Source organism: Canis lupus, chromosome 15 (genome assembly GCF_011100685.1).
Source record: "Canis lupus familiaris isolate Mischka breed German Shepherd chromosome 15, alternate assembly UU_Cfam_GSD_1.0, whole genome shotgun sequence".
Lineage (NCBI taxonomy): Eukaryota > Metazoa > Chordata > Mammalia > Carnivora > Canidae > Canis > Canis lupus.
This window is the reverse complement of record NC_049236.1, coordinates 29634062-29649440: the sequence shown is the minus strand read 5'-3', so window position 1 is coordinate 29649440 and position 15379 is coordinate 29634062. Positions and strand designations below refer to the sequence as shown.

General features: G+C 34.5%; 1 protein-coding gene across 6 annotated transcripts in view; it reads right to left on the bottom strand.

Moving 5' to 3' along the window:
- Window positions 1–250: 250 nt before the first annotated feature.
- TMTC3 (transmembrane O-mannosyltransferase targeting cadherins 3) overlaps window positions 251–15379 on the bottom strand; it is a 74813-nt gene continuing 59684 nt past the window's right edge. For 4 of the 6 annotated variants that reach the window (XM_038558605.1, XM_038558608.1, XM_038558607.1 and 1 more), the window contains one exon: window positions 12655–14541. In XM_038558605.1, coding sequence (XP_038414533.1) covers window positions 13727–14541 — 815 coding nt within the window. In that variant the 3' untranslated portion in view covers window positions 12655–13726. Of the gene's footprint in view, window positions 656–7667; window positions 7748–12654; window positions 14542–15379 lie in introns of those variants that run through there. The other 2 variants (XR_005370446.1, XR_005370445.1) reach the window with 2 other exon arrangements.

The following is a 15379-nucleotide window of genomic DNA, read 5'->3' as shown; positions in this document are numbered from 1 at the left end:
TAAATTCCATCTGACCACCCAGGTTTCAGAAGTATGTAACCTTAAAGGACCCCTGGTCCATTACAAATTGTTACTAAATACATTTTCAATACTAGTACCCTGTAGGCCATTTAGGGTCTCATGTATGCTCACATGCACAAATGCTAAAGTGCCTTCAATGATGGGGTTTACAAGAACATGAGGAAACACGAGTAGCACAGTTCTTTTTTTTTTTTTTTTTAAGGTTTTATTTGAGAGAGAAGAGAAAGAGAGCACTAGTTGGTAGGACAGGGTCAGAGGGAGAGTGAAAAGCAGACTTCCTGCTGATCAGGACTCCATCCCAGGACCCTGGGATCACCACCTGAGCCAAAGGCAGACCCTTAACCAACTAAGCCACCCATGAGGCCACTAGTAGCACAGTTCCTAAGGTTAGCAACAGCATAGTCATCCTATACTAGGTCTTCTGAGACTGCAAAATAGAACAGGTTCTGAATGACTAAATATCACTCCACTCAATAACTGTGGCTTGATTGACACAACTTCTCTACTTTCACCAAACTCTGGTAAATTTGTCAAGTCACCGCAAAGGTACTGGAGTTTCTTCTTGTTAATCTTGTTAAAGTTCTTTTTGGCTCCTGTACATCCTTGATCCAATTCATACCAGGGGCAGTGGTGACTGCAAAAGGGGAAAAAAAAAATCTATCTTTAAAATGTGTCTGCATATGTTAAGGACTACCTCTGTTGCCCCTTCCACATCCTAGCCCTGAATTATGTGTGAATCTCAAGGGCTTCTTTGTCTTTTTCTATTGAAGACATGAAGAGAGATTGCCTGCTCCTTTCCTACTTGCCCCTGCACAGAAATTCAGGCTACATTTCAATGTTTTATTATGGCAATTATGCATTAAAGTAACAAGTAAAATATTGTCTACCTCACAGACTCTATTCTTTGAGCTACACCTGGGTTATAGTCAGTCTATTATTCGAGATTTTCAAAGGCCTTCAGAGGAGTGCTGCTAGATGTGATCCCATACACAAACCATCTACAAAGGGAGATAACTAAAGAAAAAGAAATAATTATCAAAAGAAAATAGATCAAAAAGAAGCACCACACAGAGGGAGAACTATAAAAGAACATATTTAATGCAATCATACCATTTACTCCACTCCCTGGGATCTCCACAACCTGCCTCAGTTACCCTTGATGTGCTGACACCAGGTACATCCATTCTAGGATGGCAATTCCGTAAACAATGGACTTGGGCAGCCTGTGTGGCTTAGCAGTTTGGCGCTGCCTTCAGCTCAGGTCATGATCCTGGAGTCCTGGGATCGAGTCCCAGGTAGGGCTCCCTGCGTGGAGCCTGCATCTCCCTCTGCCTGTGTCTCTGCCTTTCTCTCTCTGTCTCTCATGAATAAATCAATAAAATATTTTAAAACAATGGACTTGAAGAAATGACCTCCATAGTAATTAATTTAGTTCCTTTTAAATTTTTAATAATTCTTTTTCAAGTACTGATTTTCCATTTATTATCAATGTTCTGACCTATAATCAATTGTTAGCTCCTTCTCACCTCTTTACCCTTATGCATTTTGATTGAATTTGTTCAATTTTGAGAAGAAATCTAAATGAGTTTAGGAACCATATGGCTACCTAAAAGACGAGTGTTCTAGGCAGAGAATGGGATGTACAAAGGCCCTGAGGTGGGAGCTCAGCAAGGAGGCTGATTGAGATGGAGTGAAATGGGTGAGGATGAGAGAGGTAGGAGTTAAGCCAGAGGATCATGTAGGAATTTTAAAAGCAAATTAGGCTGATTTTATTTCTTGCAGATTTTTTGAAAGAGGATATAAAACCTAGAAAATGTGAAAAAAATTCCTGGTATTCCCTCCTGTTGTGCAATGTTATCAGTTCCAATCTGTCTTTCATTAATGTCAGACTAACTCCAGAAAAACAATATGCTGTTTCAAAAAAAGGTTTTCTTGGATTATAAAGCATTGGACACTTAAAATGTTTAAAAATTATGTGCCAGTAGTTTTTTTCCAATTTCATGTGAAAGTAAACTCCATCCCAAAGGGTTTAAGGACAAAAGGAAAGTAAATGCTTCATGTATCTAAAATATCAATTATTTTATGGGAAAAGGGGAGTGAGAGATACTGGTTTCCAGTTAGGGAATAAGTCACAGGGATAAAAGGTACAGCATGGGAAATGTAGTTAATTGTACTGTAATAGCATTGTACAGTGACAAATGGCAGCTACACTTGTGGTGAGCATAGCATAATGTATAGACTTGTTGAATCACTATGTTGTACACTCGAAACTAGTGCAGCATTGTCAACTATACTTCAACAAAAACCTTTTATTTAAGATTATTTATTTATTCATGAAAGACACACAGACAGAGGCAGAGACATACGCAGAGAAAGACAGGCTCCCTGCAGGGAGCCCCATGCAGGACTCAATTCCAGGACTCCGGGATCATGTCCTGAACCAAAGGCAGGCACTCAACCACTGAACCACCCAGGCATCCCTAACAAAAACATAAAAAAAAAAAATCCATTTTTTGGCTTCTACTGCATCTTAATTGGGGATCAAATGCTGTCACTTGGACTAGATTCTATTGGATTCTATTGGTTCATCTGGGAAGTTACTAATTCTGATTGTGCCACATACAAACTCCTGAACTTGGCTACAGATGGCCATAGCCATGGGAATGAATATGCTTATTTCTCTGAGTTTCCGTCCAGTAGATCATCCCTGACTGAATCTCCAAGTGGTGGTACCAGAAATAGCGTGATGTTTGACAGCAAATAGACAACATAGGAAATGTTGTCTACCCCATCTTCTCATCCAATCATTTTACATGATAAACTTATGCTGTGTCCCACAGGAAAACACATCCTTTTCTTTCCCAGAGCAGTCACATTTAGTCTCATTCACTTACTGCATATAACTTTAAGTCCAAAATATCTTCTCAGTGCACAGTCTTCTCAGACCCAGCTCTAATTCCTCTTGGCCCAGAGAACTAATGCTAATTAAATAGCAGCTTAATAAATACCAAAACATCCAATACACATTTCCTGGCTAACCTGCCACTGGGGAAGGGATACAACATATAGCAATTGCTGGTACGTGCTCATGTTTTGTATGACAGAGAAGGTAAAGGCACCTCAATCTAGAAGGGAAATGTCTTGGTCAACAAGTCTGGTTGTCCTAGCTCTGCTCTCCAGAAAGATCTTTCATTGTTATGAAGGAAAATGATTGAGGACAGGTTAATAAACCACTTCTTTCCTAGTGGGGTTATTAAGATAAGAATGACTTTCACCAGATCTTCTTGCACCTAGGGATTCTTTATCTACAAAAATAGGGTATTTCTGATCCATCTACTTTTATTATAAGATAACCTGAAATATACGGATTTTGCCTCTATCTGGTGTTCGTTTGTATCCTTTGAATTATTAGTAAAGTTTGATAGAAGGTAAGACCTATGATTTTAATGGGTCTGTATAATAATGCGATCTGTTGAACTAACACAATGGTTTTCCACAACCATATCTGAGATGAATAATGTAATTCTTTAATAGTGTACTTTGCTTAGCCTCAAGTTCTGGAGCCTGATGATTATTTTCAGGTTTGAGGCAACTCTCGTTTGTAAAGGGTGAGATTTCTCTAATACTAAAACTTACTTAAACTCTTGGTATACTTTTAATCTACTTTTATTCATTCTGTACCACTGGGTAGTAAACAGAGATGAACAATCAGTGTTTAAATCTGAAAATCACCCTTGAGTTTCCTGTCTTCTAGAAATGGACTATGGCTACTATTCGGCTTTAATTATGTCCTCATAAAAAAATATGTTGAAGTCCTAACTCTTAGTACCTCAGGATGTGGTAGTTAAGATGAGGTCATAAGAGTGTGGGACTTAAATTCATTATTACTGATCTCCTTATAAGAGGGGAGAAAACAGACACACAGAGAATGCGATGTGAATGAAGGCAGATTAAAGTGATACATTTACAAGCCAAAGAACATAAAATAATTGACAACTGCTAGAAGCTATAAAGAAGTCATGGAACACATTTTCCTTCTGTGCTTTCAGAAGAACCAACACGGCTAACACCCTGATTTACTTCTGGCCTCCAGGGCCGTGAGACCATAAATTTGTGTTTTAAGCCATCCAAGTTTGTGGTACTTTCTGCCTTAGAACATTAATAATACAGCCTCAGTGCACTGTCAATCACTTTAGTCCTGAGCTGGTTTTTTTTTTTTTTTTTCTTTTCTGTTTTTTGTTTTGTTCTTGTATCTATGCTCCCTGGACTGCATATTCTCAACAGGAGCTAATTCATTCCCTTCTTGGACAATGACTGTTTACATGGAAGTTTGTGGAAGAGGCCTGGGATACTAGAATTTTTTCCTTAACTAACATTCTTGCTAAGTCTCCCACTTCTGATTTTGCTGGAGTTAATGGTAGCCTGGGGCAGAAAATTTGGCTTTTCCAATCCTATTACTATACTTGGAGCTATCTCATATGATTCAGATGGCAGGTAAAGGCTCTTATACAAAACAATATTCTCTGATTTGTTTTCAGATGGACAGATCTAACTTAAGACTTTCTCATTGTTTGACCTTACTAAAGGCTCTTATGTGAATTTTTCAGAACATATTCCTTTGTCCTGTTACTGTGTTCATCACAAGACAGAGTGGACAATTGAATCAGTTATTTTGCTTACACAAATCAATGGTACATAATCAAGTCTGGGATTGAGAGATCCATCCTGCCCTTCGTGGGCTTGGCCAGGCTACATACAAAGTATAGTTCCTGTTCAAAAGTTGGCACCACCACTCAGGTGTGGCTCACGTCACTTTCACTTTACCTTATTGCCTTTCTAGATGTGGTTTGATCAGGTCTCCAACAATATCCACCATGACCTAATTTTTTGCTTCTATAATCTGCTACTGTATCCTGGCTCTATTATATAGGATCTCTCCTTATGGTGAAAAAGTGGTTACTACAATATTAAGCTTACATTCTCTCTCATTTTAAGTTGATAAGGTATTAGCAAAATCATGGGTCATTTCACTGGCTTCAATTTGGTTAGCTCTGGCCTCCACACCTCCAAAAAACACATGAGTTAATAATTATGAGGAAAGACTAACTCCCAAAATGGCCATTTGCAGAAGCAGAGTAAACTGAGTATAGACAGTCAGGAAATGTGCATTAGAAATAACAGAATTAAATCATTTTTATTGGGGCGCCTGGATGGTTCAATCGGCTAAGGGTCTGCCTTCGGCTCAGGTCATGATCTCAGGATCCGGGGATTGAACCCCGCGTCAGGCTCTGCGCTCAGTGGGGAGTCTGTTTCTCCCTCTTTCCCTGCTCATTGCCTCTATTTCTCTCAGATGAAATCTTAAAAAAATTTTATTTGTATTCGAAAAATATGTAATGTCTACAAGATAAAAAATTATGGGACCAGATAAAAATTATATTTGTATGCCCATAAAAATTAAACCAATTATACACTTTAAATATGAATTCATTATGTCCATTATATCTCAATAAAGCTGTTTTAAAAGTATCTGATTGTACATTCTTCCAGTCATTCTCTGTACTTGATATTACTAAATTGTGATTACAGAACTCTTTTGTAAATGTTTCACCTGTGTCCCTGGACTACATATAAATTTTTATTGTATTTTCCCATTTCCTTAAGTACATCTTTTAATAGTACACTACTTTTTGAAGTTTATTATGTACATCTGGAAAAAAACATTGCCAAAAATTGAGCCTATCTGTGCAAACACCCAGATCAAGAAACAAAAACAGAACGTTGATGCCCACCATCACATTCCTTTCCAATAAACATCCTATTTCCTTCCTTAAGGCAAACACTATCCTGGACTTGTAATAGCACAAATTCATCTTGCCAGTTTTTGAGCTTCATATTAATAGAATTTTAACAGTAGCATTTTTTGTTTGGCTTTATCCAATATTATTTTTGTGAGACCCATCCGTTGCTTCATGTAGTAGTGGTTTATACATATTCATAGCATTTCATTGTATAACAAATACCTTGTCTACTTTTCGTATTTTGATTATTTCAAGGTTGGGACTTATATAATCAACCCTAAGAATGTTTTTATATCTTTGACTGCACCTGTTACATGTATTTCTTTTGTCAATACACCTCACAGTGGAATTACTGGGCCATTAATGTTTCCACCACGCTAAAAAGTTCTATTGCCCTCCACCCTTTGGTTCTAGATATCCAGATTAGTCTGTCCTGGGAGTTCATATAAACGAAATCATAGTATACGCTTTTCTGTGTGGCTTTTTGCTCAGAAGTAAAATTTTAATTGAAGAGTATTTCACTGTTTGAACATACTACAATTTGTTTCTACATTTATTTTCTGATAAGCATTTGTGTTGTTTCCAGTTTTGTGTTACCAACAAAGCTGCTAAGAACATTTGCATTATGATCAAGGAGCATCGTCTTGGAATTTACTGAAGTTTCCTTTATGGTTTGATATATATAGTCTACTTTTGTAAATATTCCTTATATGCTAGGAAAGAATGCATATTGCATGAAGTGAAATCCTATATAAACTTAATAGTTCAAGGTTATTTAGGTCTTTATCCACTTATTTTTTCTCTGCTTGATCCATTAGTTTCTCAGAGGATTTTGTTAAAATCTCCAGTTATAATTTCTGGTTTATCTATTTCCCTGTACTGTTATTTTTAGGTTATATCGTTAACATGTGTATTTATGATGGACATCTGTTCCTGTTTTATTGTTCCTTTTACTAGTATATGTCATTTTCCCTTTTCTTTTGGCTTGAATTGTTTTGTCATGTATTAAAATTGCTACTCAGATTGCTTTGGTTCATACTTACTGGTAGGCTTTTTGTCTTTTGACTTTTTTATATACAAGTGTTTCATGGACATGTTTTTGGACCTTATATTTATAATTCACTGTAAGTAAATATATAAAACTTAATAGAACTAAAACAAAAAGTATGAGCTTGTTTTTTGGTAGGTTTAACTTATTTTACATTCACTTTAGTTATTGCTATATATTATCAGCTAACACCTTTTTTTGTTCTACACTTTCATTCGCCCTGTCCATTACTACATTCTATTGCTAACATGGGTTTTCTGATGGATTAAAAGTTATAACTTATTTGCATATTTGTAGCATTTGTTTTTAACCTAAGCCCCGTAATCATGTCTATTTACCCAACTGATGTCTTAAATTTTGCCACTGCTTTGAGTAAATAAACCATTAGCAAGCTTTCACGTCCCTTTGGTTTCTCCCTACCTCCCCCTTTGATTTGAACTGGATATATTTTTTCTTTTAGTTGGTCTTTCTTAGAGTAAACTTATCCAGTAGACATGGGATTTGGAAGAAAGGATGGGAGGAATGAATACCTCTGGATATAATGTTCACTAGATTCATGGTTCTGGAGCTTAGGGAAAATCTAGGCTGGACATTTGGAAACCTGTATACCTGAAACCAATGCTTAAAGGAGACAGGGGACAAAAAGAGTAGAAGAGAGAACACTAGTATTTAAAGTATAGGCATAAATCAAGGAATGACAATGCAGATCCATCCACCAGAGGAAATGGTGTCTTATAGAGATACTATATTAAACATGTACACACTACAAATGATCCCCAATTTACCATGTTTTGACTTACAATTTTTGCCTTTATGATGGTGTGAAAGAGACAGGCATTCCGTAGAAACTGTACTTCAAATTTTGAATTTTGATCTTGTCCTAGATTAGTGATATGAAGGTTGAAACTCTCTAGTAAGGCTGGGCAGGATCAGCTAGCCAGGCGATCATGAGGATAAACAACCAATACACTGACAACTGTTCTATACCCATACAACCATTCTGTTTACTTTCAGTATTCAATAATCACATGAGATATTCAACACTTTATTGTAAAATAGGCTTTGTGTCTGATGATTTTGCCCAATTGTAGGCTAATATAATTGTTCTGAGAACATTTAACGTAGGCTAGGCTAAGCTTTGATCAGTAGGTTAGATGTATTAAATACCTTTTCAACTTATGGTATTTTCAAGTTAGAGTAGGTTTATTGGTATGCAATCTCACTGCTAATCCAGCAAGATCTGTATATTCATTACCCAGGAATTAATTTTACAGATATCACTACTGGGCATAAATCTAATTCTGCTGTCAGTCTGATTACTGATTCCACTCCCCAAATGCAATTATCTAGCTTGCCAGTGCCCATCAAAAACAGGACTCTGGTAATAAGTGGACTTCTTGCAGCTACAAAGCTTTTTTGTGGTCTCTTTCAATTCTTTGCTTAGTAGGCAGAATGGTGGACAACCTCCACATCGTTCAAATAATTCCCACTATCCCACCTACAATTTACAAAGAAAGAGGTGCACTTGAATTAACTGTTGACTAACAAGATCCACCATTTATCATTCAGTTTAGTATGGATTAATCAGACAACCGTCCTAATATCAGAAACTAAAGCCATAGGGGAAGGAAGAAGTAAAGATGACTGAGTTTTAACCATGAAAATCTTTAAGAAAGGGCAAACTAGAATGGTTTGGTGAGGAGTGGAGTGGTTTGCTTAAGATAAAAATTAAATAGCTATCAGGTTCTTCCAGAATAAAAATACTACCTTAATGGGAAATATGCTATCCATTGGCATAGTCACAGAAATGTTACTCATGAAGAAAGTGGGTTCCAGAGAACATGAATTTACTTGAGAGCAAGTCTTCAGAGATTTCTGGGCATTAATATTTTATCTTATGCTACATCCCTGATGGCAGTGAACAGCTAAACAAGATACTACAGTTTTAAGGTGTCTTAGTTCTCATTTCTGCATTTTAATAACTTAATAAATCTGATTTATAAATTTAATATTTAATAGATTGTTTTAGGCTATCTATATACCAGTTGGCTTAGATGGCTAAGGAACAAGCATTAAGTATCTAAATGATTTGTTTGCTATATGACCATCATTAACATTACCTCTGCTAACACATATATAAAGCAAATCATATGCATCAAATGCAAGCCTAAGCCTTATGATTACTTTAATGATTAACATCTTTCACTACATATCAAAGCCCTATGATTACATTAATAATTAACATTCATCATTTGCTATATACCAAGAACTATTCTAAACAATTTAAATATATTACTATATTTAATATAAATATAATATGTATATTTTCCATTTGCTAAAAAAATCAACTTGGGAAGTCATGGAGTTAAAACTTGACATGTGAACATACTACCATGTTCTGAAATAGATGTTAACATCTGATAAAAGTTAATAATCACTTGTTAAGAAAGCTGTCCATTAATAAGGCCAATTTTCAGCAAAACTAAAAATTTTTAAAAAGTTTTTCCAATGTCCTGGACAATGAAATATTATCAAACCACAATCAAATAAAATAAAAACAACACTGGATGGATAGATAGATCAGAACTACCTCTTGGTTATAATCATAAACCATTTCATTCTTGGTGCCACATGAAAAAAATTAATCCAATTACATCAAACTATGGCTTTTATCACAATTTACTAAATGATGTTAATTATGGTCCTTGTCAAACACGTTTGGTAAAGGCTATTTGCAATGTATATGGTTAAGCATGCACTATTTATTTTACAAAGATACCTGCCAGTTTATACAATAGGATATGGAGATATATATATATAGGAATTATAGATTAAATAATTCCCCTAAGTTACACTAATAAGTGTGGAATCGGGATTTGAATCCAGGTACATGCATACCTTAGACTCTTAATTATTTCACTACACTGATTTCTACTTATGTGTATAAAATTCCATGTTTGAATTTGTCTCATTTTCTTAGTTTCTGTCACTAAGGATTGAAAATGTATCACTGTTGGAATTAATTTAATACATGCCTTTCTCAGATCATTGCTAATAAAACTACCCACCAGCTCTTCTGTCTTTGTGGGGGCAGAAATCTCTTGATGTGCTATTTTACTTTTCATTTGAATACTAAAAGGCAATTCAGGTGAAGATTTTAAAAAGTATCAATTTTATACTGAATATTTAGAAATATGGTACACAGACACAACAGTAATAGAAAATGCATATAATTTTAAACTATTTTCTTATAAACCCTTAACATGGATGGCTGACAGCTTCCAACAGACAAAATTTTGGACAAAGGTACCAGATATTTTGGGAGTTTCATTTTAAATACCATTTAGTCATGAAAACAATTAGGTTTTTAAAAAAATAAATATGACATATATAATGGATTTCTGAAGTAGAAACTGACATACAAATCTATATATTTTCATAAGTTTCCATTAAAGCATCTTCAAAAAAGTATTCTGTAACATGAAGTTGAGAGCTCAAATTAGATGTAATGAAAAGGCATGATGAGGTTTTATTAGAATTGTGTAATTCGCATACTATTTACATAAAAGTAAACACAAAATTGCAAACATTTGTTTTATCCTCCAAGTCACTTCCATGAAATTACTTACTGGGATAGTTACAAGATAAATTCCCAATTCTGAATGTTAATATGGAAATATATATAGGAGCAATAGAGAAACTTCTTTCTTCTGAGAAGCAGTAAAAAGTAACATAACTGCTCTTTGGAGATTGTCAAAGCTTTCCTAGAACTCCAGGGGAATAGATTCTTTTGTAAAACAGTGAGAACTAAAACTACATCCTTTTACCAGCACACAATGGTAAAGCTTCCTATGACAAGCTTCCTTTTCCAAACATACATGTCCCTACTATCCATTTCCCCAAAAAGGCAGTTCCAAAGAGGGAGGAAAAAAAAAAGAAGTTTTTTTTTTTTTTTATTTGAATAGCTTGAATGAAATTTCTGAGTTTAAAGATAATCGTCTTTGCATAAACAAGCTCGATGGTACTTTAGATGAAATAAATACTAGTTATCAGAAGAGCATATTCATTAAAATATAAAAATTTAACCAGGTTATGTTACTGATTTAAAAAGTTAATACAGGAGAAATAAGAGGATTTTCTTGAGCTAATTTAGAGCAGTGATTTTTTTTTTTTTTTAAGATTTTATTTATTTATTCATGAGAGACACAGACAGAGAGGCAGAGACACAGGCAAAAGAAGAAGCAGGCTCCATGCAGGGAGCCGGATGTGGGACTTGATCCCGGGACTCCAGGATCACGCCCTGGGTCTAAGGCAGGCGCTAAACCGCTGAGCCACCCAGGCATTCCCCACCCCCCCCCCCTTTTTTTTTTAAGATTTTATTTATTTATTCATGAAAGACACAGAGAGAGGCAGAGGGGGAGAGACACAGGCAGGAGAAGCAGGCTCCCTGCATGGAGCCCGATGCAGGACTGGATCTCAGGGCCCCAGGATCAATACCTGAGCCAAAGGCAGATGCTCAACCACTGAGCCACCCAGGTACCCCTAGCGTAGTGATCATTAACCCTTACTACAAATTAGAATCACTCTGAGAACTTTAAGAAAAATAGAAGCATGGCTCCATTCAGATTAAATTGTGGTCTGGGATCCATATTAGGAGTCCTCCAAAAAAAAAAAAAAAAAAAAAAGGAGTCCTCCAGATGGTTCTAATATGAAGTGAGGGTTGAGAAACATTAATGGAAAAACTACTAATCACTCAGGGTGGATTTCATTTAAATAAATTATTTAAAATTTAAATATGAGCACTTTCTACAGGATAGGCATTGTTCTAAGTGCAAGTAAGGAGGAATTCTTTTTTTCTATAAAAATCATTGGATAACAATATATTTTTTTATCTTTTGAATAGTTACATAATTTTATTAAAATATTACTCAGAGCTCTTATTATGATCTGCTGTCACAAAAGATTCTACTTTTCTGAATTATCCTCACTTGATAGTATAACAGAAGCGATCAGACTCAAACTTTTTTTCAAGATATGTGGAGGGAACAGAAGATTAACATAGATTTTGTTTTTTTCAAGTCATAGTATATGAGGTTTTCTCCATCTTATATATGGAGTCGCAAAGCCATAATCTAAAAACTAATACTGGGCAGTGCTTTAATGGTGAACACAATCTCCCAAATAAAAAATGTGAACTATGACTGGTGTCAGTGCTTGATTTAAATTGCCTAAAAAAAATAATCTATGACACAACCTCAGGGAATCTAGTAAGACTGGGTCTTTAATGCAGACCAAATTTCTTATGACCTATTTATAAAATATTTCTTTATAAAAACTTACAGTTATTATGATTTTTGAAATATAATTAGAAATTATATTTCTGCAAGGAACAGAAATATAGTTTTTGAAATTCTACATAATTAGAAATTAGATCCTATTCCAGGATGATCCCTTCGAATTTTAACATTTTAAAATAACACCAACTTATTAGGTATTATAAAATCATTTGAAAAAAAAAACTCATTTGAGATGTATTTTAACTCAAGAAAAAAAAATCAGATATAAATTGATACATCTGATCTATGTCTGCTCTTCAACCTAACAGTTTTCAGATTTAAACTGTTAAAACCAACTGACTACTAATCATATGTGAGTCTACCTTTTATAGCTGGACAGCAAAATGAAATTTTGGTTAAACTGTAATATAAGCATATATAGGAAAATGCAACAGCAATTTGTTTTCCATAGCTGATGGAATTCGAACAGCTTTAAAATTTTTGTGAAAGCTCAGTAGTCAAAATAAATATTTAATAAAAATATACACCATAGGAAGATCAAGAACTTAGTGTTTAAAAATAAACTTTGTCACACTGTTTTGCCTTCAGTTAAATAGAACTCAATTTAGTTGCTTAAGGTATCTAAGAATGATTAAGGTGTGTTTTTGGAATTAAAATTCAACAAGTAGAGGGATAACAATAAGATGAAAGAGAAACTATGTTTTAACTCAAAAAATTTAACGTTATAGTTTAGGGACTTTTTCATTATGACTAAGATCCTAATAAACATGAATAGTTTGGGAAGAAAACACTCAAATAGTCATAATTATGTGGTTCATGCTGTGAAAAATCTCAGTATGTAAAAAAATAAAAATACAGTATATACGAGCACCATTAGAAATGTGCGTGGATGTGTCTATATACTTGATTAAAAATTGCATTCAGAGTAAAGTTAAGGACAAAGCACACAACTATGAAAATACATTCTTAAACTAACATGTCATAGGACTTATTTTAAAAAATTTCATCTGGCATTCCTTCTAAAAATCAACAAAAGAACGCAACATAAAGGAAGCCAGTATTCTTTTGTGGTGCAAATCCCTCAGTTAGACATGATGGAAGAAAAAAAGAAGTGCTCAATAAAGTGTTTTCAATCCATAATCAGATTCTAACAGGTAACTGAAAGTAATGAAGTTAACTAATGAATGCAAATTCATAGAATAAACCAGCATATGTTGAATTTGCCCCCAAGGGATTATCATTCAGGCTTCCAATTATTTTTAATTTAAAGTAGGCAAGATTACTCTGCAGGAAGAATCTTCCTTCTATATAAAAGATATAAATTTGCAAACTGTAATTTAATATTTCTGCCATAGTCATTAAACTCAGAAAATGGTCGTATCTTATACAATACCTACCCTGGGATAAGACAGGTCTTTAATGAAAATCACATTTTGATCCTATGTAGAGGTGGTTCATGATAGACTTACACGTACACTTGCTATTTTTCAAAGCTCCCAGTATAAGCAATCACATAAGATAGACTGAAGTTCTTTGAGGACACTGTGACATGATAAATAATGCTATTCACCATTTAAAATACGTTCTATCTCTTCTAGTCTTTTTAAAGCAGCAACTCTTTTCTTCTCAATTTCTTTGATTTCTTTTGTTGTTTTGTGGGGGGTCTGTTTGTCTGTATTTTTTCCTAATTGTTTGTTGGATTTAGACTGACTTTTATTATCACTTGGTTTTATAATCTGTGTAGGTCTGGGTTCACTTCTTACTTCTTTTACTTTTTCAGTTGGAATTTTTTCTCCTTCTACACCTGAAGTCTTATCAGCTGGGGATACTGGCTGTTCTGCAAAACTAGAGGAGGAAATTTTATCCCTGACTATGTTCAAATGGCGTTGAATATATTCTTCATGTGGCGCTAGTGCCAATGTTTCAACCAGGCATCTTTCAGCTTTTAGTAAGTCCTTCTCTTCAAAATAAACAACACAAAGATTGTGTTTTCCTTGAACATTGGTTGGATCCATCTCCAAAATCTTTTCAAAACATTTTTTTGCTCCAAGTATATCTTTCTTTTGATTCATCAGAATGTCTCCCTTTAAAATGAGACCCTTGATATGATCAGGATAGTGTCTGAGTAACTCTTCCAAAATTGGCAAAGCCATTAATTCCTTTGCAGTCTGAGAATAAAGGAGAGCCAGATTAAACAAAGCACTTCTGAAATCAGCTTGTAATTTTATGGCTTTCTTCAACCACACCTCTGCTTCACTGTCCTTTTTGTCATCCATGGCAAGCATTCCCAGGTTGAAATAACCATTAGCATCTTGTGGCTCTTCATTTATATAGCTTAGAAGTCGTTTTCTGGCTTCAGGTCTGAGTTTAACCTCACCTAAGAATATTTTTTTTTAAAAAGAAAAAAATACATATTGTTAAATGATTAAGTCTGAGGAACAAAAGCCACTTTCAGTATTTAGCTAGTTAGATTACAAAAAAACAGCATCAAAACAACTAGCTTCTGTATGGAAATCAAAAAGTAGAAAGTGGAAAAACTCAAAGTTCTCACAGGAAAGACAGTGCTTGAGACATTGAAATGATGGCTCATTTCCTTTCCTTTAAAGCAGCAAGAATGCCTCAGAAATCTGAAGGGGCAAAAATAACTTTATAGTTTAGACTCTTAACTGGGAGTAACAGAGAAAGAATACACAATTAAGAGGAAGAGGCACTGGATTTGCCAACAATAACATGTTGGCAATAACATATTGATATTCAATCTTGACTCTGCTAACACTATGACTTTATGCATTAAACAAATCATTTAACTTCTCTGAGTTAGCCTACTGAATTTTCTAAAAATTACATGAGACCTATGTAAAAAAGCTCAGGAAACAGTAACTATTATTGGATAAACAAAATGTTTCGGTCTTATGAAATCAGATTTTTTTCTCTATTCAAAATTTTTAAGACTTTCAAAGGTTAAAAATATACCATTAAATATAAACCTTATAAGTTTATATATGTTAGGATTCAAGAAACAAATATTTGAGATAATTTCTACTGCAAATAAAAAAAAAAAATCAAATCCGACAACTATAAACCTTTGGGTACAATCTTGTATTGAATAATGAATGGGCTTTTCATGATTACTAAGGTTAGCTAACTTTGCAAAAATATTAGCTTTTTCTCTAAATTTATGCTTTATTAAATGCCAGCCATAAAGATCTCCCTCC